Source organism: Globicephala melas, chromosome 15 (genome assembly GCF_963455315.2).
Source record: "Globicephala melas chromosome 15, mGloMel1.2, whole genome shotgun sequence".
Lineage (NCBI taxonomy): Eukaryota > Metazoa > Chordata > Mammalia > Artiodactyla > Delphinidae > Globicephala > Globicephala melas.
The window spans coordinates 44,275,314-44,300,199 of NC_083328.1; the positions used below are offsets into that span (position 1 = coordinate 44,275,314).

The following is a 24,886-nucleotide window of genomic DNA, read 5'->3' on the forward strand; positions in this document are numbered from 1 at the left end:
CTCTGGAACCCAAAGTCAAGGAACAGTCTCAGGTTATTGATATCGTACATTCAGTTCAAAACTGAAAAAGCCTTTGAGATATGTTAGTAAACACTGCTTTCTAGCAGAACCACGTGTTAATAAAACCAGCAGAGATCCAGGAACACTCCTAGTGGTTTTCTTCCCCTCTTTTCCAGTTTTATTGAGAAATAATTGAAATACACCTCTGTATAAGTCTAAGGTGTACAGCATGAGGGTTCGCTTTACGTATCTCGTGAAACAATTATCGCAATAGGTTTAATTAATAACCATCCTCTCATATAGACACAATAAAAAGAAAAGGAAAAAAAAATTCCTCCTTGTGATGAGAACTCTTAGGATCTACTCTCATAACAACTTTCCTGTGTATCATGCAGCAGTGTGAACTGTAGTCATCATTGTTGTATATTATATTCCTAGTGCTTATTTCTCCTGTAACTGTAAGTTTGTACCTCTTGACCGCCTTCTTCCAAGTCTCCCTCCCCCAGCCTCCCGCCTCTGGTAACCACAAATCCGATCTCTTTTTCTGTGAGTTTGGCATTTTTGGGAAGACACCTATTTTTTAGACACTCTGTTAAAGAGAAGGTAATCTTCCTCATCTCTAATAGCTGGTGTTGTATCGACTGAAGTTTTCATGCTGCTGGATCCTGCACAGGAACTGAGCCGGCAGTTCTCACCCCTGCTGTAAATGGGAAGATGCAGGCTTAGTGTGATGTCGGCCCTTGTCTTTTTCTTCTTTTTAAAAATCATTTAAATGAAGAGGCATCTTGAGACAATATATCATGCCCATTACTATAGCACAAGTCAAGTTTCCCATAATGTTAAACAAATTCCAAATAAGATGACCGTTCCTATTTCTTCCTTCCAAATTAATGTTAGATTTAGAAAAAAAATCAGTGAGCCATTTAAGTCCATACTCGTGTCAATTAAAGACCATTAAGTAAGGTCTAATTTTCTTAATTGTTGTCCAGACTACAAAGGGAGGCTTTGATCTCGCACTGCCTGTTCCTTGATTCGACTCCGGAGAAACCTGAAACCTAAAATTTCCCAGTTGACAGCTGGATGGAGAGTCTTTTGTTTTCACAGCGCCCTCTTGTGGGCACTTCCCCTCAAGCGAGGCCCTGCGATGCCTCCCTTTGCTCTGTAAGTCAGCGCTGTAGCCTCTCAGACAAGCAGCGAAGTGGCTCTCGGGGACCCTGGCCAGGAGGGCAGGACGTCAGCCGGTCGAGCAGCCCCTTCCTTCCCCACCTCGGTTTGGTAGACGATGGTAAATCAGTCCTTGGTGGGAGCTGCAGTGGGGTATCCGGTTTTCCCTGCTGGGAACCCCGTAGGTGTGGGCACCGTCCTGCTGCATCTCTGGGTCCCCAACCGACTTGAAGCTGGGACCAAGCCAGGCCTGGGTCTCAGCGCCTCCGGACCTGCATTTTCTAGGCCTGTCGTGCGGTCACGTCCACCAGTGCCAGGCCCCCCACCCCCTCCGGGGCCCCCTGAGTCTGGAGGAACTCCAGCTGAGTTAGCTTTCTGGAGACTAAATGAGGAGTAAAGTAGCAGGTGTGGATTTTAACCCTGGGGAAGAGTTCCATTTTGAAAACTGTGGGGTTTGGTTTAAATATGATATTTTCCATGACTGTTTTAGCCTCAGACAAAAGTATGAGAGAAGAGCCTTCCTTTATTCTTCCAGAAGCTTTTGGAAGGCTCTTCTTTCTCTCCAGTGGCACTCTGTGAAGTGGTTAAAAGTGACATCTGCCTTTTGGTTTTTGTCTAATCAGAAAAGCATTAAAGAAATATTTAGTTTTCCTCCTACTCCATATATAGTGGTGAACATGAACCTCAGATGGTTAGTCTGGAGCCCAGAGTCCCCCTGGGATTCCTGGTTCTGCTTCTTCACAGAGGGGTGTGTGTGTGTGTGTGGGGGGTCTGTCGGGGGAGGCCCTTCCACGTAGGGTTGGGGCTTCCAGATTGATGTCGAGAGCGTGGGAAGAGGACTCGGCGTCTACTCCTGTAGAAGCGCAGGCTTTGGCTTCAGGGAGGCCGGGTGCAGATCCCACTCTGCCGCCCTCTGTGTGCCCAGTGACCTAACCTCTCCCCCTGGACAGTGGATCTAGGACACTACTCGCCCCGAGGACCGATCACAGACACGGTGTGAGCTGCTCTAGTTGAAGGTTGAGTTAGTCATCTGAATGTGGGAAAAGGATCAGAAAATATCAGCTCGTAAAGCTGAAACGGATGAAACTTAACTCAGAATGAAGGAGAGTAATGAGAGGGTCCTCTGTGGAAGCGGCTGGGTTGGAAGGATAGTCTGTACGTCTTTGACGCCACCGAGGAGACGAAGTCTAAACAAGATGGCAGGAAGACGATGCCTGGGGCGTCCTTGACTGACAAGCTGTGTTGGTAGCAAGGATGTCTGTGTGGGGAGGGGAGAGCACGAGGGCCAGTGGTTGTCAGCCCCGTCCCGGGGTGGTATCTGGCTGGAGGGCCCAGATCCCTATGGGGAGACGATGGTGTGTCTTGAGCTGGGCTCACCCGGCATCACTCACGGAGACTGAACCCTCCCGAGGGGCTGGTGAGGCTCCCGCCCTGGCCTTTGCGGGGGGACCGCACACCTTTTCCTGGCTCTGACTGAGAACCTGATCGTATTCCCTCTCCGGTGTCTCTTCAGCTGCTGATGTGCCTTGTTTTTGAAGCAGGGAGGTGTTCTGTGTGCTCTTTGTGTCCTGGTCTCCCCTGCAGGGAGGGGGCGGGGTCCAGTGTGAAGGCAGGAGTGGGTTAGAAAGCTTTGGCTGGTCCCCACCCCAGCTGGGTGTAAGGAGGATGACCAGGCGTCTTGATTTGCTTCTTTTACATCGATTGTGTGGGTCAAGTATTTGTCCTTCACCCCCCTTCCATTCCCCAAAGCATCCTAGTGCAGTTGTGTGGTGCGGTGGACGTGAACTCAGGCCACCGTAAGTGCCAACCCAGGCCCTACACAGCTCGTCTTCCTGCCCTCTCCATCCTGGGCAAATGTCCAAATAGGAAAATGCACTGGATTCTGACTCGGGAGAGCCTGGCATCCCAGCCTCATCTGCACCCACTCATCACTCAGCTCTGTGAGAGCCTCCGGAGACTTTGATGAATGGCCGTTTCCTTAAAATGATGACATTGATTTGACATGGTTTTTGGGCCGTAACTTTCTGGCTGCTGTGACATTGAATACTTAGTTTCTGGAAGGTCTGGTAGCATGAATCACTTTATAAGTTTATTTAATTCTGAAATGGTAAATCATGACGCTTTAAAATCGTCTTTGTTTCTAGATATGACGTCACTTTGCCTTGTTTACCTTTTTCTGTTTCAGGAATTTTTTGTTAACTTAAGTGGGAAAAAGGATGGGGTTGCTTTCTGCTTCATTAAATCAAATGAAGGAAATCAGAAAAGTTTCCTTTTGATTAAAAACGGGGGTATACACTTGTTCTGTTGTTAACAGCTCTGTAGTGCTTTATGTACATGGTGTAATCCTTATGAAAGTAGGATTCAAGAGTACTGTCAACACTGAAGGAGTTTTTATTAAAATCCATGGTAATTGTATCTTTTGTGGTTTTTTGTTTTTTCTTCTTTCAGGTTTTCAAAACCCTTGGCACGGATGTCGTGAAGTCTGCATTTGAAGGTTATAACGCATGTGTCTTTGCATACGGGCAGACGGGATCAGGAAAGTCATACACTATGATGGGAGACTCTGTACGTTGTTTACACTGTGTGGGAAGAAAATTTCTCATTATCTCTCTTTGGACTGATAAAAGTATCTCTTATCTACGTGGTCTGTACTAACTTGCTTTTCATGTTCTGATCATTCTTTAGCAATAAGGTAAAACTCAGTAATAAGTTGGACGAAATTTCCTTTGAGAGATTTTAAATGAGAAATAGTTTTAAGTTTATAAGCATGAATAATGGATGGGAGTCTCAGTTCATTTTCTGTTTCTAAAGGCTTTATAATCTTATCAAAAAAGTATGCTGGGCCTACAAGTAATTTATTCTTCTTTTCTGCCAACCCAACAGTTTGAATAAAATTATTGAACGCTGTTCTATTTAAAATTATTCAAAACATTTTTCCCCAAGAAAAATGTAAAAAAAAGAGTCTCTTTGGTGGAAAGGTACTACATAAATCCAGTGAATACATAAAAAATGTTGGAATTATACAGGTTATGTAGAGTCCACATAGCTATAAATATAGTATGTGGAGTCTAGTAGTTATGCCGTATAAATTAAGAACCTTAAAGTTATACTTGCCCCAAAATATGGCAGAGGAAGAACTAGACGTGATTGTAGGAACTTATCCCATTCTGTGTTTTCTCCAGACCTGGATAGTGCTTGTGTGTTTTACTTTTCTCATGTCGTGGTTTTGAAAACTGTTCACTGAGTCTGAGAGGCGCCAGCCTGTTCTAGATGTGGGGGGACTAGCAGAGGATGGCTGGGTTTCCTGCTGACAGGCTCGGTGGTGCCTTGAATGCTACAGGCTCGATGGTTAGTGGAAGAAGTAATGCATTAAAGGAGGACAGGTCTTTCCAGATGTAAGCCTTTGAGCGCATGTCTCCTGACTTCTTAAATCCAGGCATTTTCTTTCCAGGAGAAGAAAATATACGCTGGGCAGTGAATCTTCAATGCTGAGAAGTAGGGAAGAATAAGAGAAGAACAGACAATTTCAAGAGTTTCACATTTCCTTTTACCATTACTTCTCTCTTCCTACTTTCCTACTGTGGCTTTGGAGAAAAAAGCCTTCTCTAAAAATGAAATTTACATGTTGATTCCCTCTTAGCTAGTTTATGTAAGTTCAACAAAGCACTCATAAATTACAGCTGTTTTTCTCTGACCTTACAGTTGAGTACCATTTGGGTATTCTTTTTTATTTTATTTTTTAAAGTAAGAAGAAAAAATGTGGTGAAAGGCCCAATTTTTCGTTATAAGAATTGATACTGATTTAATGGTATCAAGGAAAAAAATTCTCCTAAACCTGTGATGATATATATATATTTATTTTGGGGATGGGAGATTGGGTGAAAGTCGTGAGGGATTTCAGAAGAAAACACTGAAGCCCTAAAGTCTGGCTTTCTAACGAGAACATTTTTACCTCGTCTGTGGTACCGTTCTGAAGCTCGTCAGCGTGTCAGTGCCGACCGAAACGTGACTATTTGAAAGCTGGAGAATAAGTCGTCTTATGTTTGCAAGCCATGATTTAGCTGATAACTGTATATTATCATGGTCCCAGCAGGTAGAAATTCGAAAACTCAATCCTCTCATTTCAGAGAGTAGGAAGCAGCCCTGCAGGGGATGAGTGCTGCGCCCTGGGCCCTGGGCCCTGGGCCGGGCCTGCAGGCCCCTGGAGTCTGAGTCCACCCCAGCCAATTGCAGATGCAATCGTCGGTTGCTTTTATTTCAAGTGACAGCTGAGGCGTCCCTCCTTCCCACTGCAGGGCGATTCTGGCTTAATACCCCGGATCTGCGAAGGGCTCTTCAGTCGGATAAATGAAACCACCAGATGGGATGAGGCATCTTTTCGAACTGAAGTCAGGTAGGGCCCATGGCCTGAGTAACTGAGTGTAAGCTTGATTTAAGGCACAAGGAGTGGATAAAGCCTTTGGATTCCTTAGGGGAGAGTCTGCCTCTCCCCCTCCTGTGCTGTGCCGGTTGGAAGGCAAGCTTAAAGCACATACATGTTCAGTGACTTCCTTGGGTACCATTTGGATTGGGGTTTGGGAGGCTGGTAGAGGCAACCCGCCTTGGTCGGAAACTAACGAAGGATGCTCATCTCAAATGGAGTGAGCTTTCGACTTTTCAGTGTATACCCACTTGCCTTATTCTTTTATTTGAATAGGATTTGTGTTATTCTTTATGTTGGTAGGATCACTATAAATCTATTATTTAAATAGATCTGGGTGGTTGAGGTGTTTTTTCCTCCTTGAACTTAAACCTGTGTGGGGAGGCAGTTTCGTCAGTGGTTTGGGGGCAGACGTGGCAATCAAGGGTTCTCCTGGCTGCCTGACCCCGCAGAGGCTGTGAGGCCTTGGATAGGTTGTTTAAATCACCCTGAGCCTCTATTGCCTAAAATGGAGATAATAGTAGTACCTACCTCTGGGCTATTGTAGGGATTAAATGAAATAATCCACGTAAAGTGCTGTACCTGATACATGGTTACCACCCATAAATGCACGTTGCTGCTGTTATTGTTGTTGTTATTAATGTCTGAAATCATCTTACTGAATTCAACTCTATTTGAAATTTTTAGCTACTTAGAAATTTATAATGAACGTGTGAGAGATCTACTTAGACGGAAGTCATCCAAAACCTTCAATTTAAGAGTCCGTGAGCATCCAAAAGAAGGACCTTATGTTGAGGGTAAGAGTGAATGTTTTCACAGCCCTATTCTTGGGAATTTTTGTAAAAATAATAGTTTCAGAGAAAAAAAATGTAGGATAATGGCGAGATTTTAAAAATTTATTTTTGGAATCATTATAGTAAAAATTGCACGTGCTGTCACTGCACGATGTTCATTTAATGCGTTTATACTTCACTGGGCATTTGGTGATTTTGTGGGGCTTGCCAATAGATTTCCTCTGGCTTTAAGAACTCCAGGAACTTGTTTTTTCCAAGTTCCCAGGCAAGATAAGCAACCCTACAGCCTGTCTCTTTAAATGGCCTTGCATTTTAGCAGTGTGTTTTTACTGACCTTAATGGTAACATGATTATAGGGCGACTCTGAGACCTCTCGCCTTTGGGAAGCTTGTTTGCAGGTTCCTGTGCTGTGTTCTCGGCCTTTGTATTGTGCTACACTAGTTGTGTCACGGTCCTTTGTGAGGAATGTCTCAGGGAATGACGGGTGAAGGGCTGGCCCTTGCGAATTATTTAAAAAATAGGCTGGCTTGAAGGCTGTCTTTGGAATAGAACAGTCAGCTCTACACACTTCCTCTGTATACGGCTGCTGAGTTAAGGCTGGCCTATAAGAATCGCACACAGATCGGCTTTCCTGTGGCTATTGTCGTTCCTGTGTGTCTCGCTGGAGGCAAGGCTGAGAACTGGTCATGGATTTAAAGGTGTTCCTGTTTCCGTTGTCTTTTTTACCTGGTTATACCGGGTGCACCAACAGGTCCTCATCTGCATTTTAGTAAATTTTCAATTGAACTTTTGCTTTTTAATGCCCAAAGTGAAATGTGTAACTGTGTATTTGTTCTGTGGAGCGTGGGATAACTATTATTGTTAATAGTTTTTAGCCTAACTGTGCCTTCATGTTTTCCCTTTAACTGTCTTATCAGATGTTAAAACATATTACAAAGCTGGGTTTGCGAGGAGACAGAATAATCAAGCAGGGTGAAACATCCAGAATCTGGTGTAGATACTTAATGGGGATTTAGTTTCTAATAAATCTGCTATTCAAACATTGGGGGAATATGGGTTATTAAGCTGTCTAGGAAGAAAAAAAAGTAACTTGGTACTGGAGCTCAGTTTTTATACTAGGGTAAGTGGCAAATGGATCAAATATTTAAAAGTAAAAAGTGACATAATGACTGCAAGAAACCCTGGATTACTTTTTTTCCTAGAAATTTGGAGAAGGGAAGCCTTTAAAAATGTTTTACTTAAAATCCAGAAGCCATGAAATAAAAGTGTTAAATTTGAAATGGTGAAACAAAACAAAACAGAAAACCAACTTTACACTTGGCAGAAACACCAGAAGCAAAGTAAAAAGACAGTTTACAATGTGGAGGGAATATTTTCAATTCAAGTGTCAGACAAAGGACTTGTTAAGTCTAATATATAAAGAGCTCCTATAACTTAATAAAGGCAGCTCCAAAACCAAGGAGAAAAATGAACAAAGGATGTGACTAGATTGTCCACAGAAATGGAAATACTGATGATTTTTAAATGGAGGAAAGAAGGCTCAGCCTCATAATCAGAGAAAAGCAAAATAAAAATTCTTCAAGCTAGCATCTGTTAACTGTCCCGGCAGATGTAAGGAACCTGGTAAGACAGTGTTGAGAGACAGTCTTATACCTTGTTACTGTTGGGTGTAAAGTGCCTTCTATGGAGGACAGTTTTGTGATATCCATCAAAATTTCAAATGTGCTTTCATCTAGCAATTCCACCTAAGAATTTATTTTGCAGAAATATTCACACATATTCGTAAAAACCGAAATACAAGATTATTTGTAGCAGCGTTACTTGTGTTGGAAGCAAACTCAACAACCTCTATAGTCTCAATAGGAGACTGTTGGATACGGTACATGCATAGAATCGAATGCTATGCAGCCATAAAAATGAATGAATGGGGCTTCCCTGGTGGTGCAGTGGTTGAGAGTCCGCCTGCCGATGCAGGGGACACGGGTTCGTGCCCCGGTCCGGGAAGATCCCACATGCCGCAGAGCGGCTGGGCCCGTGAGCCATGGCTGCTGAGCCTGTGCTCTGCAACGGGAGAGGCCACAACAGTGAGAGGCCCGTGTACTGCAAAAAAAAAAAAAAAAAAAAAAAAGAATGAATGAAGGATCACTTTAACTGATACAGAATATTCTTCAATGTATTATTACACAGAAAAAAGCAGGATGTGAAACAATGTGTATGGTATGCTACTATGTATAAAAGGGGAAAAGAAGATGGCTTAATAGATATGTAATTGCCTGTATACATATAGGTTATTTCTGGAAGGGTCTGGAGAAGCTAATAATGTTGGGTTGCCTGACAGAAGGGGAAGTTGGGGGTGGGTTATTGGATGGGGGAGGGGGAAGACCTTTTACACAGTCTACTTTTTGTAGCCTTTGATTTTAGAACCATATGAATGTTTCCCAACAAATGAATGGAAAGTTTCTTTAAAAGGGATTTGAAAGAATGTGTGTTTTGCATGGAGATAGTGTTTATATTTCCCTGGCTCTGATTAGTGCTCATGAGGTTGATGAAGATATCTCACAGGTATCCTAAATACCATATGCGATAGGTATGCGTTATCAGGATTGTTGACCGATGCTCAGTGAGGTTAAGTGACTTGTTCACAACCGTGAAAGTCCACTAGTCAGCCGCAGAGCCTGGACTTGACCCCAGACAGCCCAGCTCCTGAGTCTGCGTTATAAACCACCACAGATTTGTACAGTCGTGTACTATTTCATAGAGGTACATTTCTTCTTCCATTTACTAGATACTGGGGAGATTTCTTCACCCCCCCGCCTTTTTTTTTTTTTTTCCAGATTTATCCAAACATTTAGTACAGAATTACGGTGATGTCGAAGAGCTTATGGATGCAGGAAACATCAATCGGACCACCGCTGCCACAGGGATGAATGATGTCAGCAGCAGGTCTCACGCCATCTTCACCATCAACTTCACGCAGGTGAGGGCAGGTGTGTGTGTGTGTGTGTGTGTGTGTGTGTGTGTGTGTGTGTGTGTGTGTGTGTGTGTGTGTGTGTGTGTGTGTGTGTGTGTGTGTGTGTGTGTGTGTGTGTGTGTGTGTGTGTGTGTGTGTGTGTTGGGGGGGGCTGGCTCTGTCCCTGAGGGCTTTCCCTGCTGATTGGCACCAGCTGAGGACCGACCCGTGGTGAGCCAGGAGAAGCAGAGGTGGCCGACTGCCGTTTTCTTGTTCGTTAGACTTTAACGCGTGCTGTGTGCTGATTTCTCCGCGGTTACATTTGAAATGCAACCTGATGTATACCTGTAAGAAATATTTAGCAGGCTTCTGCCATGTTCTAGACATTAAAAAACTTGCTTTGTGCTTAATTAAGTCAAAGTTTTCATCGTTGCCAGCTCTGTGGGAGATAACAGGGTTGCCAGTCAGAGCAGCTGGAGGCCAAGGTAACTCATCGCGGTCCATTATGGCTCTGGAACTCACCCGCAGCGCTGCTTGTGATTATTAGAGTGATATTAAAGGACAAGGGACGTCTTTAAGTGTTAATGTAGGAATTCATTATGATCTGGAGGTGGAGCGCATTTTGAACGTGTGTAAATGACTCAGGGCAAATACGTTAACACCGAGACCGGTGGACGGATGAACGTAAAGGTGTGGGGTCCTCTCAGTGCTTCGCACATGTTAGGAGTTTGGAGAGGACCTGGCCTGTATTAACCATTGAACACATCAGACAGAAAAACTTAACCTTTCATTAATGAGGAGGCTCAGAGAGCAAAGAAGATGAAAAAATTCTCTAGGGTCAGTCGGAACAGCTCCTGATAAATTCTCTACAAATTTACCTTTCTTTAGACCTTTTCTTTTGATTTACTGTAGTTTACTGGGTTTTTTTCTCCTGTTTTCTGGTTAATGTGGATTAGATGTGGCCGTCCCTAGTTTCTAAGAGGCTTGCTTTTCGATCACAACATGGTAATTTCTTTTTGGCGTTTTGGTTCAGACTGTAAAACGTAGGTTAAAAGTCTTTGGGAAAGTAAAATTTCGGTAGAATTCAGAATCAAGGAATACAGAATTTAAGATTTTCACTATTTTATAATTGTGAAACAAATCGAATTTTAACATCGAATAACGGTTGAGTGATCTTTCAGATAATTGTATTTATTATATTTTGGAAAGCCATTGTGCTTGTAATGTTGCAGATTTTGGATGAGAACAAAACTAATTATTTGTGTACTTATATTTTTCTTTGTGGAATGCCCCTCAGGGCCTAGTTTCCTCATCTGCCGTGGTCAGACTCAGCCCTTTTGAGAATGACAGTGATTTGGGTAATGGAATCCGCAGTTCTTCAGAAAGTTTAGGAATCACATATGGTAGGCTTCTATTGTATTCAATTTAATTTTTGTCATCAGGAAGAAGGCCAATGAAACAACAAAATTAAAAAAAAAAATCTACCCTGAGAGATCACAGTGAGGAGCGGAAAATAATTAGAATTTGTGTTATAAACACATAAAACGTATAAAAAATGTTATATAAGCATATAAACATTGGGGCTCTTTATACCTCTTCCACTTTGCTTTTATATTTCACCACAGGCAAAATTTGATTCTGAAATGCCATGTGAAACCGTGAGTAAGATCCACTTAGTCGATCTTGCCGGAAGTGAGCGGGCAGATGCCACTGGTGCCACCGGGGTCCGGCTGAAGGAAGGGGGGAACATCAACAAATCCCTCGTGACTCTGGGAAATGTCATTTCTGCCTTAGGTGGGTTCATACTTGTCTGCTGCCTCTTCTCGTTCTTGGTGGTGTCATAGTAGCGCAGAGCACTTGGGTTTAATGTTTGTGTCACAAACCGGAGTAATAGCCTCAAGGTTTTTTGAAGCCGAATTAGAGAAAAAAATCTTTAATGATTGCCTTTAACTTCCCCCCCCTTTTGTTTTTCTCCTACAGCTGATTTATCTCAGGATGCAGCAAACCCTCTTGTAAAGAAGAAGCAAGTTTTTGTGCCTTACAGGGATTCTGTTTTGACTTGGTTGTTAAAAGATAGCCTTGGAGGAAACTCTAAAACTATCATGATTGCCAGTAAGAATTTTAAATTCTTTTTCTTCAGCGTACAGTGTTTCATGTGAATTAACTGTAACTACTGAAGTTTAAAGTGTCTCATTAGGAAATAGCACCTTTGTATTAAAAAAAAAGAAAAGTTTTTCTGTTCTAAAGAAAAGCACCTTCTGTGATCCAGTCTACAGTATTGTATTATTGACTCTTTTTCCCTCTTTCTGGTTACATTAACTTGCCATGTTCTTGGTTATGCAAGCCGACGTCCATGGGGAATGATTCTTAGCTTTGCTGAAAGAACAGGACAGAAACTTCTAACGCTGCTAACTCGTGGGAGAAAATCATTGTAGGGACATAGAGTAAAAATAACCCCACTTTTTTTTTTTTCTATTTCAAAGCAGAAAATATGGAATTTAAAATTAAGAATCGAGAGGAAAAAGCCCAGTAAATCTAGCAAATAATAACAGTGATATATGTCTATCTTTTCACTAATTAACAGGAAGAAGCAGAAAAGATGAAAAAAATGTGCAAAGGGGAGGTAACTGTTGAGGAGAACTCAGAAATGCTTTTCCTCCTAACCACGCTCCCATGTCCTTTCCATGTCCCCGTGTCTCCCTACACCCATGCCATGGAGTCCCTGTGGAGGCAAGGGCTCTACCTGGGGGTATGCACCCCAGACGTGGTTGTGTAGTCACTTAAGCCCTGAAGTTTGTTGGCATTGGGGTGTGATTGATTAACCAGAGCTTTAGGCAGAAAAGAATTAGCTGATCTACTGACTCTTTTCAAAAATCACAATGCTCTGGAGTTTTACAGGTGGTAGGTTTTGCCAGAACTTCTAAAAGGATTTAAATTTCTACTTTACATTGGAAGCGTACATAGTTTTGAAATCCTCTTCTTATATTTTCAACGGAGAAAACTCCCTAAGCTGCAGAGGAGATTTGGTTAGATGGCCGATTCTAAACTTAAAAAGAGCGAAAGGGCATTTAATTTGGTATAGTGAGCACTTTTCCTATGAGTCCTAGATAATTTTTAATATTCATGACTGTGGCAATGAATATTTAGTCTATCCAATGACCTGGGGTTAATCTGACTTTTAAATTACAAACCAACTTTGTGTTAAATGAAACGGAGCGCCGGATAAATTACTTTTTGAATTCATTCTTCACAGCCATTTCACCTGCTGATGTCAATTACGGAGAAACCCTAAGTACCCTTCGCTATGCAAATAGAGCCAAAAACATCATCAACAAGCCTACAATTAATGAGGACGCCAACGTCAAGCTTATCCGTGAGCTGCGAGCTGAAATAGCCAGGCTGAAAATGCTGCTTGCTCAAGGGAATCAGGTTGGCTTTTTCTGAGACTTATGGGTAATTTTCTTTGAGTAATGGCACCAATTTCTAGATCTTAACGAGGCACTTATCTCCGTGGTTGTATTGATTTGAGTAAATAAGTGCTAAGTAAAGCTTTGAATGAGTTTGCCGGTCTTTCCTTTACAGCACGCTCCCGTTGGCCTTTGCATTCATTATGTGCTCCGTGTGTAAGATTTTATCCACTAAACCCAAAATGATTAACTATCTAATAGTTATCAATTACGGATGGAAATTTAGCATGCAATAGGATTAGCAGCATAATCTCCATTAGTGGAAGGAAATCGAGGGGCTTGAGTAATGTTTAAGATTCTACCCAAGCATTTTATGACTTGAAAGTGTATTTTAACAGAATGAAAAACTCGTTTGAGCACCTTCCTGAATCTCTGTTTTGTATCGCCCGTTATAGAAGTGGTTATGGTGATGCAGGGACACGTGTGACATCCCTGTGGCCTGGCTCAGGCGATTTCCCCGGGTCTTTGTTTGATTGTTGAAACTGCCTCACTTCAGGATCTCTTGGGGTTTTCGTGAAGGAGCCTTGCTTGTCCTTTTGTGTTTTTTACAGAAAACTTCCTTATAATCTGCATGGTGCACGTACCGAGCTGCATTCTGTGCTCATAGTGTGGTCCGTGCTGTTAGGTTTGGATACTGTAGTGAGAGAGAATCAAGGAGCACTTTTCATTTATTTATTTTTTAATTCTATTTATTTATTTATTTTTTCCCTGTTCAAACTTTATTCTTTTTCTTTTTCTTTTTTTTTTTTTTGCGGTACGCGGGCCTTTCACTGTTGTGGCCTCTCCCGTTGTGGAGCACAGGCTCTGGACACGCAGACCCAGCGGCCATGGCTCACGGGCCTAGCTGCTCCGCAGCATGTGGGATCTTCCCGGACCGGGGCACGAACCCGTGTTCCCCGCATCGGCAGGCGGACTCTCAACCACTGCGCCACCAGGGAAGCCCTATTCTTTTTTTTAAAATTTTAATTAAAAAAACAAACAAACAAATTTATTTATTTTCAGCTGCGTTGGGTCTTCGTTGCTGCGCATGGGCTTTCTCTAGTTGCGGCGAGCGGGAGCTACTGTTGGTTGCGGTGCATGGGCTTCTCATCGCGGTGGCTTGTCTTGTGGAGCATGGGCTCTAGGCACACGGGCTTCAGTAGTTGCGGCACGTGGGCTCAGTAGTTGTGGCTCACGGGCTTAGTTGCTCCGCAGCATGTGGGATCTTCCCGGACCAGGGTTTGAACCCTGTCCCCTGCATCGGCAGGCGGATTCTTAACCACTGCACCACCAAGGAAGTCCCTTAATTTTAATTTTTATTGGAGTATAGTTGCTTTACAGTGTTGTGTTAGTGTCTGCTGTGCAGCAAAGTGAATCAGTTATATGTATACATGTATCCCCTCTTGTTTAGATTTCCTTCCCATTTAGGTCACCACAGAGCATTGAGAGTTCCCTGTGCTGTACAGCAGGTTCTCGTTAGTTATCTGTTTTATACATAGTAGTGTATATGTGTCAGTCCCAATCTCCCAGTTCATCCCATCCTCCCCCATTTGGTATCCACACATTTGTTCTCTACATCTCTGTCTCTGTTTCTGTTTTGCAAATAAGTTCATTTGTACCGTTTTTCTAGATTCCAAGGAGCACTTTTTAAAACGTTTGAGTTAGGGAGTTCCCTGGCTGTCCAGTGGTCAGGATTCGGTGCTTTCACTATTGTGGCCCTGGTTCAGTCCTGGTTGCGGAATTAAGATCCCATAAGTTGCATGGTGTGGCAAAAAAAAAAAAAAGAAAAAGAAAATCTAGGTTAAATTGGAGTTAGAAATAAAGATACAGTTCTTCCCATTTTCCTAACCCGTGAATGGATGTCTGAAGTGTATCATTAAAAAAACCCAAAACTTTTCTTTAAATGCACACTGCTCTCTCCAGAGCAGCTTTCCCTTCAGGAAAATATGGCCCTCGAAGTCCTTGACATCCCATCCCGTGAGTGGTTTGACCTGTGAGAATATCGACAGGCCGAGAACCTTGCGGAGTTTCCTGAGTCCTGGAACACACCCAACAGTGCTGTCCCATAAGCTGGTGGACTGCAGTGGGCCAGGACTTGCTCTGCACCTAAAAATATCTCCACATACATTGTTCTTTTTGATGTGGAGCTTTCCCGTGTGTGAAAAGAAACCGTCAGCACAGAGTCCCGCTGCATGTGATGTTGTCAGGCTTGAATCACTTATGACACGAGCCACAATAGTCATTTTTATTTATACCCCTTATTATTGGGATCTTTTTTCAATGTTTTAACAACATTTATCTGCAGTAAATATGTAAGGATCGTCTAAACTACTACATGTGAAGGGAAGTACTTGGAAAATTCTTGGTTTAATTTCTTGTACTTAATATGTTAATAAGTTATGAGCAAAGAAAGATCAGCCTTTTAAAATTAAACTGAGGAAATCCTCGAAAGGAGCTTTATCACATGGACAGAAAAACTTTATTAAAACTTTTACACATTCTGTCTGAGAAACGTCTTCAGAGGTGTTGTATATGCCAGTTGCCTTATACTTTGTGATCTTTTGTTGTCTTGTTTCTTTCATAGCCAAAGACCACCACAGTCATTAAAGGATTATTTTTGTTACTGTAGTTTTGGGGGTGAGGATGGAAAAGATAGTTGTCTGTTTTAGGATAAACTGAAGATAAAATTCTTTGATAAATTTAATACATTATAACAAAAACAAGAGTCCAATTTAAAATAATTTATCACACTCTGAAGCTAAAAATTGTTGTGAGACAATACAGGCTTATCCAAAATTAATTAAATTTGTGATGCTCAATAAAATAAGCAAGTGTTCTTTTTTTTAATAAAGATAACATTCACAAGTTTCTTATTTATTTATTTATTTATTTATTGGCTGCATTGGGTCTTTGTTGCTGCGCATGGGCTTTCTCTAGTTGTGGTGAGTGGGGGCTACTCTTCGTTGCGGTGCGTGGGCTTCTTATTGCGGTGGCTTCTCTTATTGCAGAGCACGGGCTTCTAGGCGTGTGGGCTCTAGAGCGCAGGCTCAGTAGTTGTGGAGCATGGGCTTAGTTGCACCGCGGCATGTGGGATCTTCCCGGACCAGTGCTCGAACTCGTGTCCCCTGCATTGGCAGGTGGATTCTTAACCACTGTGCCACCAGGAAAGTCCAGCAGGTGTCCTTAAGTGTAAATTTTTCTAGTGATATTGCTCTATTCCCACAATATCCTATTGCAGATGCTGCCATGATTCACTGAAAATGCTACTCATATCAGAGTTCTGTTTCGGGGTTATTTGTTTAAGTACAGGCAAATAAAAGCTCCTACTTTTAATAATTTTATTTGCCTATGCAGAATGCTATGTGTATCAGAGTTTCAAAGCACAATTTAAGTACGGCAAAAGATTCTGACACGTATTTGCTTCTCCTACTACATAGATTACAGACATACAGATATATATGTAGTGGTTTATATTCACACATATATGTATATATACATACATGTGAACTCTTCATTGAAGAATTATACATATTATAAGTATACGTATCAGTGAATATTCACAAGCTGCATTTACCCATCTAACCTGCATTCCATCAAGAAACAGAACATTACCAGCGCCCTAGAAACTCCTCTTCATGTTCCTTTCCCAGTATTGCCTGCCCTTCCCCTCAAGGGTAACCTCTATCCTGACTTCTTAAGGCAGAGGTTGGTTTTCAGTTTTGCCTATTTTTGTTCTTTATATAAATGTAATCATGTCGTATATACTCTTGCTCTCACTTTTACATAAGGTCAAATTTATGGAATTTAAAAACATAGGCAGGGAGATTGGTTCAAGATGGCAGAGTAGAGGACGTTCTCTCACTCCCTCTTGCTACAGCACCGGAATCACAACAAACTGCTGAACAATCATCGACAGGAAGACACTGGAACTCACCAAAACAGATACCCCACATCCAAAGACAAAGGAGAAGCCACAATGAAGTGGTACGAGAGGCACAATCACAATAAAATCAAGTCCCATAGCTGCTGGGTGGGTGACTCACAGACTGGAGAACACTTATACCACAGAAGTCCACCCACTGGAGTGAAGGTTCTGAGCCCCACGTCAGGCTTCCCAAGCTGGGGGTCCTGCAACGGGAGGAGGAATTTCTAGAGAATCAGACTTTGAAGGTAACTGCGATTTGATTGCAGGACTTCAATAGGACTGGGGGAAACAGAGACTCCACTCTTGGAGGGTACACACAAAGTAGTATGTGCATCGGGACCCAGGGGAAGGAGCAGTGACCCCATAGGAGACTAAACCAGACTTACCTGCTAGTGTTGGAGGGTCTCCTGCAGAGGTGGGGTGTGGCTGTGTCTCATGGTGAGGACAAGGACACGGGCAGCAGAAATTCTGGGAAGTACTCCTTGGCGTAAGCCCTCCTGGAGAAGACTCAAATCAATAAAATTAGAAATGAAAAAGGAGAAGTTACAACAGACACTGCAGAAATACAAAGCATCCCAAGAGACTACTACAAGCAACTCTATACCAATAAAATGGACAACCTGGAAGAAATGGACAAATTCTTAGAAAGGTATAACCTTCCAAGACTGAACCAGGAAGAAACAAAAAATATGAACAGACCAATCACAAGTAATGAAATTGCAACTGTGATTAAGAATCTTCCAACAAACAAAAGTCCAGGACCAGATGGCTTCACAGGTGAATTCTATCAAACATTTAGAGAAGAGCTAACACCATCCTTCTCAAACTCTTCCAAAAAATTGTAGAGGAAGGAACACTCCCAAACTCATTCTATGAGGCCACCATCACCCTGATACCAAAACCAGACAAAGACACTACAAAAAAAGAAAATTACAGACCAGTGTCACTGATGAATATAGATGCAAAAGTCCTCAACAAAATACTAGCAGATTCCAACAACACATTAAAAGGATCATACACCATGATCAAGTGGGATTTATCCCAGGGATGCAAGGATTCTTCAATATACGCAAATCAGTCAATGTGATACACCATATTAACAAATTGAAGAATGAAAACCATATGATCATCTCAATAGATGCAGAAAAAGCTTTTGACAAAATTTAACACCCATTTATGATAAAAACTCTCCAGAAAGTGGGCATAGAGGGAACCTATCTCAACATAATAAAGGCCATATACGACAAACCCAGAGCAAACATCATTCTCAGTGGTGAAAAACTGAAAGCATTTCCTCTAAGATCAGGAACAAGACAAGGATGTCCACTTTCACCACTATTATTCCACATAGTTTTGGAAGTCCTAGCCATGGCAATCAGAGAAGAAAAAGAAATAAAAGGAATACAAATTGGAAAAGAAGAAGTAAAACTGTCACTGTTTGCAGATGACATGATACTATACATAGAGAATCCTAAAGATGCCACCAGAAAACTACTAGAGCTAATCAATGAATTCGGTAAAGTTGCAGGATACAAAATTAATGCACAGAAATCTGTTGCATTCCTATACACTAATGATGAAAAATCTGAAAGAGAAATTAGGAAACACTCCCGTTTACCACTGCAACAAAAAGAATAAAATACCTCGGAGTAAACCTACCTAGGGAGACAAATGACCTGTATGCAGAAAACTATAAGACACTGACGAAAGAAATTAAAGGTGATACCGACAGATGGAGACATATACTATGTTCTTGGATCGGAAGAATCAATATTGTGAAAGTGACAATATTACCCAAAGCAATCTATAGATTCAGTGCAGTCCCTACCAAATTACCAATGGCATTTTTTACAGAACTAGAATAAAGAATCTTAAAATTTGTATGGAGACACAAAAGACTTCGAATAGCCAAAGCAGTCTTGAGGGAAAAAAAGTGGAGGCGGAGGAATCAGACTCCCTAACTTCAGACTATACTACAAAGCTACAGTAATGAAGGCAATATGGTACTGGCACAAAAACAGATATAAATCAGTGGAACAGTATAGAAAGCCCAGAGATAAACCCACACACCTGTGGTCAACTAATCTATGACAAAGGAGGCAAGGATATACAATGGAGAAAAGACGGTCTCTTGAGTAAGTGGCGCTGGGAAAGCTGGATAGCTACATGTAAAAGAATGAAATTAGAACATTCCCTAAAACCATACACGAAAATACACTCAAAATGGATTAAAGACCTAAATGTAAGACCAGACAGTATAAAACTCTTAGTGGTAAACATAGGAAGAACACTCTGACATAAATCACAGCAAGATCTTTTTCTTTTCTTTTTTTTTTTTTTTTGCGGTACGCGGGCCTCTCACTGTTGTGGCCTTTCCCGTTGCGGAGCTCCAGACGCGCAGGCTCAGCGGCCATGGCTCACGGGCCCAGCCACTCCACGGCATGTGGGATCTTCCCAGACCGGGGCACAAACCCGTGTCCCCTGCATCGGCAGGCAGACTCTCAACCACTGCGCCACCAAGGAAGCCCAGCAAGATCTTTTTTGATCCATCTTCTAGAGAAATGGAAATAAAAACAAAAGTAAACAAATGGGACCTAATGAAACTTAAAAGCTTTTGCAAAGCAAAGGAAATTACAAACAGGATGAAAAGACAACCCTCAGAATGGGAGAAAATATTTGCAAAGGAATCAACGGACAAAGGATTAATCTCCAAAATATATAAACAGCTCATGCAGCTCAAATTAAAAAAACAAACAACCCAATCCATAAATGGGCAGAAGACCTAAACAGACATTTTTCCAAAGAAGACATACAGATGGCCAAGAAGCACATGAAAAGCTGCTCAACATCGCTGATTATTAGAGAAGTGCAAATCAAAACTACAGTGAGGTATCACCTCACACCGGTTAGAATGGGCATCATCAGAAAATCTACAAACAACAAATGCTGGAGAGGGTGTGGAGAAAAGGGAACCCTCTTGCACTGTTGGTGGGAATGTAAATTGATACAGCCACTATGGAGAGCAGTATGGAGGTTCCTTAAAAAACTAAAAATAGAATTACCATATGACCCAGCAATCTCACTACTGGGCATATACCCAGGGAAAACCATAATTCCAAAAGACACATGCACCCCAGTGTTCATTGCAGCACTATTTACAATAGCCAGTTCATGGAAGTAACCTAAATGCCCATCGACAGATGAATGGATAAAGAAGATGTGGTACATATATACAATGGAATATTACTCAGCCATAAAACGGAACGAAATTGCCTCATTTGTAGAGACGTGGATGGATCTAGAGACTGTCACACAGAGTGAAGTAAGTCAGAAAGAGAAAAACAAATATCGTATATTAACACATACATGTGGAACCTAGAAAAATGGTACAGATGAACCAGTTTGCAGGGCAGAAATTGAGGCACAGATGTAGAGAACAAACGTATGGACACCAAGTGGGGAAAGCGGTTGGGGGGTGGTGGTGGTGCTGTGATGAATTGGGAGATTGGGATTGACATACGTACACTAATATGTATAAAATGGATAACTAGTAAGAACCTGCTGTATAAAAAAATAAATAAAATTCAAAAAAAGAAAGCAGTGCAAAAAAAGATGTTCATCACTGCTAGTCATTAAGGAAATGCAAATTAAAACCACAATGAAACACCATTACACACCTATGAGAATGGCTAAAATTAAAAAAGCACTCCCACTTGGCAAAGTGCCGATGGGGCTGGAGAGCAAATATACATTGTTGCCGGGAGTGTGAAGCGGCGCAGCCGCTCTGGAGAACAGTTTGGTAGTTTCTTACCAAGTAAATATCCACTCACCATATGACCCATCAGTCCCTCTCTTGGGTGTTTACACTAGAAAAGTGAAATTTTCAGTTCACACAGAAATGTCACACACTGGAAACAATCCACGTGGCCCTCCAGCGGTGAATGTGGTATATCCATACCATGGAATAAGTCAGCGATAAAAATGAAAGGACTGCTCTTGATACACCAGTAACTTGGATGAATCTCAAAGGCATTATGCTGAGAAAAAGAAGCCAGTGTCAAAAGATCCATTTATGTGACGTTCTCATAAAGCTTAGGGATAGTGGACGGATCTGGAGTTTTCAGAAGTTAGGGGTGAGAAGAGGTTGTGACAGCAAAAAGAGCACGGAGGGAGGTTTCCGGACTGGGAGAATTGTTTTGTGTTCTGATTGTAGTGGTGGCTGCGTGAATCTAGACCTGTGTTAAAATTCATTGCATCGTATACCAAAAAGTCAATTTTACTGTATGATAATTTTTTTTAAAGTAAAAGAAAACCAATTTTAATGAGTTGGAATTTAGTTGAATATGAAGCCTCATAGAATTTGCCATCTCTGTTTCTGTTGAATATAAAAAAATTTGAGCTGCTGAGTATAAAAAATTTTGAATAAAAATATTTTTGGTGTATTTAAAAAACCCCAAAAAACCAAAAAGAAAACCACATAGGCATAGGAAACCCAAGGGTTGCAGATGTACTAGGGTGCTGGCCCATGATGAGGGCTGGGGAGGTGACAGGGTACAGGCAGCAGGGCTGCAGGATGTTGGGGGGGAAAAAAGGGAAAGTGAGAACAATGACAAATTGAAGGGCCTTGCGTGGGCCGGTGGGAGTGTGCCGTGCAGTGAATAATAGTGAACAAGTTACATCTGAGACCGTTTGTGTGATTCATCCACGTTGGTACATGGAGTTGTAGATCTATTTATGATCATTGCTGTGTTGTATTCCATCATACAAGTATGTCCCAACTCATCTGTTCCATTTTTGATGGGCTTTTTGGGGCTATTAGTGCTGCTTTGGACTTTCTTCTGCCTGTCTTTTCAAGAATGTCCAGATGCATTTCTGTTAGGCTTATACCTCAGAGTGGATTTGGTATGTCAGAAGGGGTACATTATGTTCGGTTTTAGTAGATACTGCCAAATCATGTTTAAAAGTTGTTATACCAACTTATATTAGTATATGAAGATGCCGGTTCTAGTTGCTGCAGGTCCTTGCCAGTACTTGGTATTGTCTATTTTTCATCGTAGCCACTCTGTTGGAGCTTCATGGTATCACAGAATGACTGGTTTGCACTCTTCAGATGATTCATGAAGTCGAGCATTTGGATATCTTGTCTTTTCACATGTCCTCTTTTGTTGTATTTCAAAGCAGACTGCTGCTTTGAATTTGGCAGAGAGAAAATGTTAACTCTTCCCTCTTGAATGTACCTGAAGATAACAAGAAAATTAAACAATATAGAAATGAAATAAGCAAGAACAGTCCAGGAAACAAAGACCACAGCGAGTAAGAGGAGGTGGAAGGATGATGGATTTCTCATTGTGTAGCTGGAGTCGCAGATAAACTATAAATAATAGCAGGATAATGGAAGTGTCGTTACGTGTAAACTTTGAAGATAGATACATCTCAGAGAGGGTCACAGTAAAACCAGGTGATATGGTGTGTGTGAGAATGGGCAAAGGCCTACCAGGTAATTCAAGGGGAAAGAGAGCAGTGCAGAAACAGCATGATGTGAGCCTTAGAAAAAGCACTTTATCATGACAGAGAGTGCAGTTCATAATTAAAATCAAATAGGAAGTCAGCTTTCATAAAAGAAAAAAAACCCAACACGATTGTAGGAAATGGCAGGAGACAGAGACCACACACTCGCCACGGGGAACGTTAACTTCTCTGTCTCATTCCGTGAGTGCTCACCGGGACAAAAATAAGTGAGGACGTAGCACATTTACATGACATCATGGAAATTTGCTCTAATCAGTACAAACCAGGAGAAAAGATTGCCGACTCATGCAACAAAAGGCTACTTTCCTTATTATGAAAAGAGCTTCTATTTAAAAAAAAAAGAAAGATCACAACCTGACAGAAAAGTGAACAAAGAATATGAGCATAGTTCATAGAAAAGAGAGTTCGAAATGGCTTCTAAACATGTGAACATGTGCTTACTGTCTTTTGCAATACGGTCAGTGCAGATCTGAAGCAATGAGTATATACATGCATGTAGATACAGAGAACGTCATCAAGCTCTGTCTTTTACTGCATGGACATTATAACCTCAAGGAGATGTCCTTTCCACCCATCAGCTGGGAAGAGATAAAACACTTGATCGCCCAGTGTGTGGGCACAGGTGGGAGACATGAGGTGGCTGCCTGTTGGTGGCGTTGATGTTGCTGAAGTTCTGATGTAGTTTTCCTCTTGGTTTAACACAGGAACTTAATCTGAGTATTATTTAATCCTGAACATTTGTCTTCTAAACAGACACCTTGCAAGGAATAATTTAATTGCAAATGGTTTAGTGTTACTAAAGATGTCTTTTAAAAGGACTTAGGTAGGTCTTTCTTTGCATGTGCCCCAAAATAGTAGTCTGTATGCGTACATTTAGTCAGTGATTGTCTCCCAAGTTGAGGATAATGGTCAGAATGTTTCGGCTCTGATTATAGACAAAAAACCCTAACAGCGGTGTCTGTACAATTAGCCATGTTATAAAGGGGTTACTAATTGTTTTGAAAATTGTCAACCATCTAATAAGCGATGCAGTCATAATAACACCTGCCACCGGTACTTCTTCAGTGGAAAACATTTATTGAGTACCATCTGTGTACAAGATGACCCTCGAGGTGCAGAGGGGCAGGGATGCGTTGTGGTGATGAGTTAACGCAGCTCTTTTCCTTCACTCAGGATGACTTTCCTTTACTAAGGGTTAACTAGCTGGCCTCCTTCTCTGTAAACCAGGTAAAAGTGGGATGCCAGCTCCATCACCAGACAGCATCCCTAATGATAACAGTGACCCCTAACAGGTGAATTGCAGCTGCATGAGGATGAACTGTATGTAAACCCCTGTGAGAAACCGCAGCTCGGGGTTTCCCCGTGGGTGCTGACTCTTGTTACTGGGTTTGTCCCTGGTGGGTCCTGGAGGTTGTGCCTCTGGTGTTGTTACTAGAGACGCTACCTCCTGTGGGGCCTGGGCTTCTCAGCCAAGGTGGGTACCATGTGCCCGTTTGAATCTGGACCCGTCAGGAGGGTCAAAGGCAGTAGCTCCTGGGCTCGGCTGGGACCCTGCCCTTCCTGCCGCAGCTCTGCTTTCTGCCCAGCAGACAGATGCCAAGCATGGCCTACCGTGTCTTGTGAGTCTGAATGTTTAACTGAGCCTAAGATGACCACCTCATGGGTTATATTTGTTTGAATAGAAATTGAAAAGTAAATAATAATAAAAAAAATGTGACAGCCTCTGCGAAGGACACCTTGGCAATTAAAAAAAAATCCTACATATAGATGACCCACACATGCCCTTCTAGGATTTTGCTCTCTTGATACACAGCCACACATACTGTAGGCAACTGGTGTAAGATGGTCACTGTAGCTTCGCTGGTAAAGCAGAAGATGAGAAAAAACTGCATGTCCATTAAAGGAAAGTACGGACATAAATTGTAACATAGCCACACAATGGAGTATTCTACAGTGGAATTGGAATTGTTAGAAAGAATGCAGTGGACTTACTCGTACTGAATTTTCCCCAAGATAGTCTGTGAAGTGAAAAAGGCAATGTTCAGAATAGTGTTCATGCTGTTGATGTTTAGAAAAACAACACAAACATGCTTGCATGTGCCCAGAATAACTGCACATTTACATAGCAAATTGACCAAGAGAGGTTGCCTATGGGGTGGGACGGGAGGGAGACCCTCTTCCTTTTTTTCTTGTGACATTGTCGGGAGCCCCGTGTCCCGGCCTCTCAGGTTATGAGTTACAAATGCAGTTGGAGCCCCCGTGCGCCCCACCTGGTTGTGTTTGCCTCTCCCGTCTCTGCCTGCGTTGTCCCCCCCGGGCAAACCTGAATTTGATGTTCATCATTCTCATGTCAGTCTTTATACCTTCACAGCACGGATAGGGAATTGGACACACAGGTTGTGGTACAGTCATACTGTACGCAGGATGTGATCCAGCGGTGATGATAAAGGAGTTTTCATTTGCACGTGTCAGTGTGGATGAATCTCAGAAGGCTGTGGTTGAGCAAGACTTACGCTTTCTTTTTGAATGTGTACTTTGTATACATTCAAAACAGACGAATCCTTCAGGATCTAGGGATTTAGACTGTGTTTGATTTTGATAAAATGTCAGTATGTTACATGTTTTTCTTTTTCCTTCTCTTTGCTGATTTGTGTTGCA

General features: G+C 42.0%; 1 protein-coding gene across 3 annotated transcripts in view; it reads left to right on the top strand.

Annotated features, from left to right (window-relative positions):
- The window catches only part of KIF16B (kinesin family member 16B), a 275,553-nt gene that overhangs the window by 37,102 nt on the left and 213,565 nt on the right, over positions 1 to 24,886 (top strand). For all 3 annotated transcript variants that reach the window (XM_060285362.1, XM_060285363.1, XM_030872530.2), the window contains exons 4-10: positions 3,613 to 3,729; positions 5,460 to 5,557; positions 6,272 to 6,381; positions 9,213 to 9,355; positions 10,954 to 11,122; positions 11,309 to 11,440; positions 12,582 to 12,757. In XM_060285362.1, coding sequence (XP_060141345.1) covers positions 3,613 to 3,729; positions 5,460 to 5,557; positions 6,272 to 6,381; positions 9,213 to 9,355; positions 10,954 to 11,122; positions 11,309 to 11,440; positions 12,582 to 12,757 — 945 coding nt within the window. The remainder of the gene's footprint in view (positions 1 to 3,612; positions 3,730 to 5,459; positions 5,558 to 6,271; positions 6,382 to 9,212; positions 9,356 to 10,953; positions 11,123 to 11,308; positions 11,441 to 12,581; positions 12,758 to 24,886) is intronic.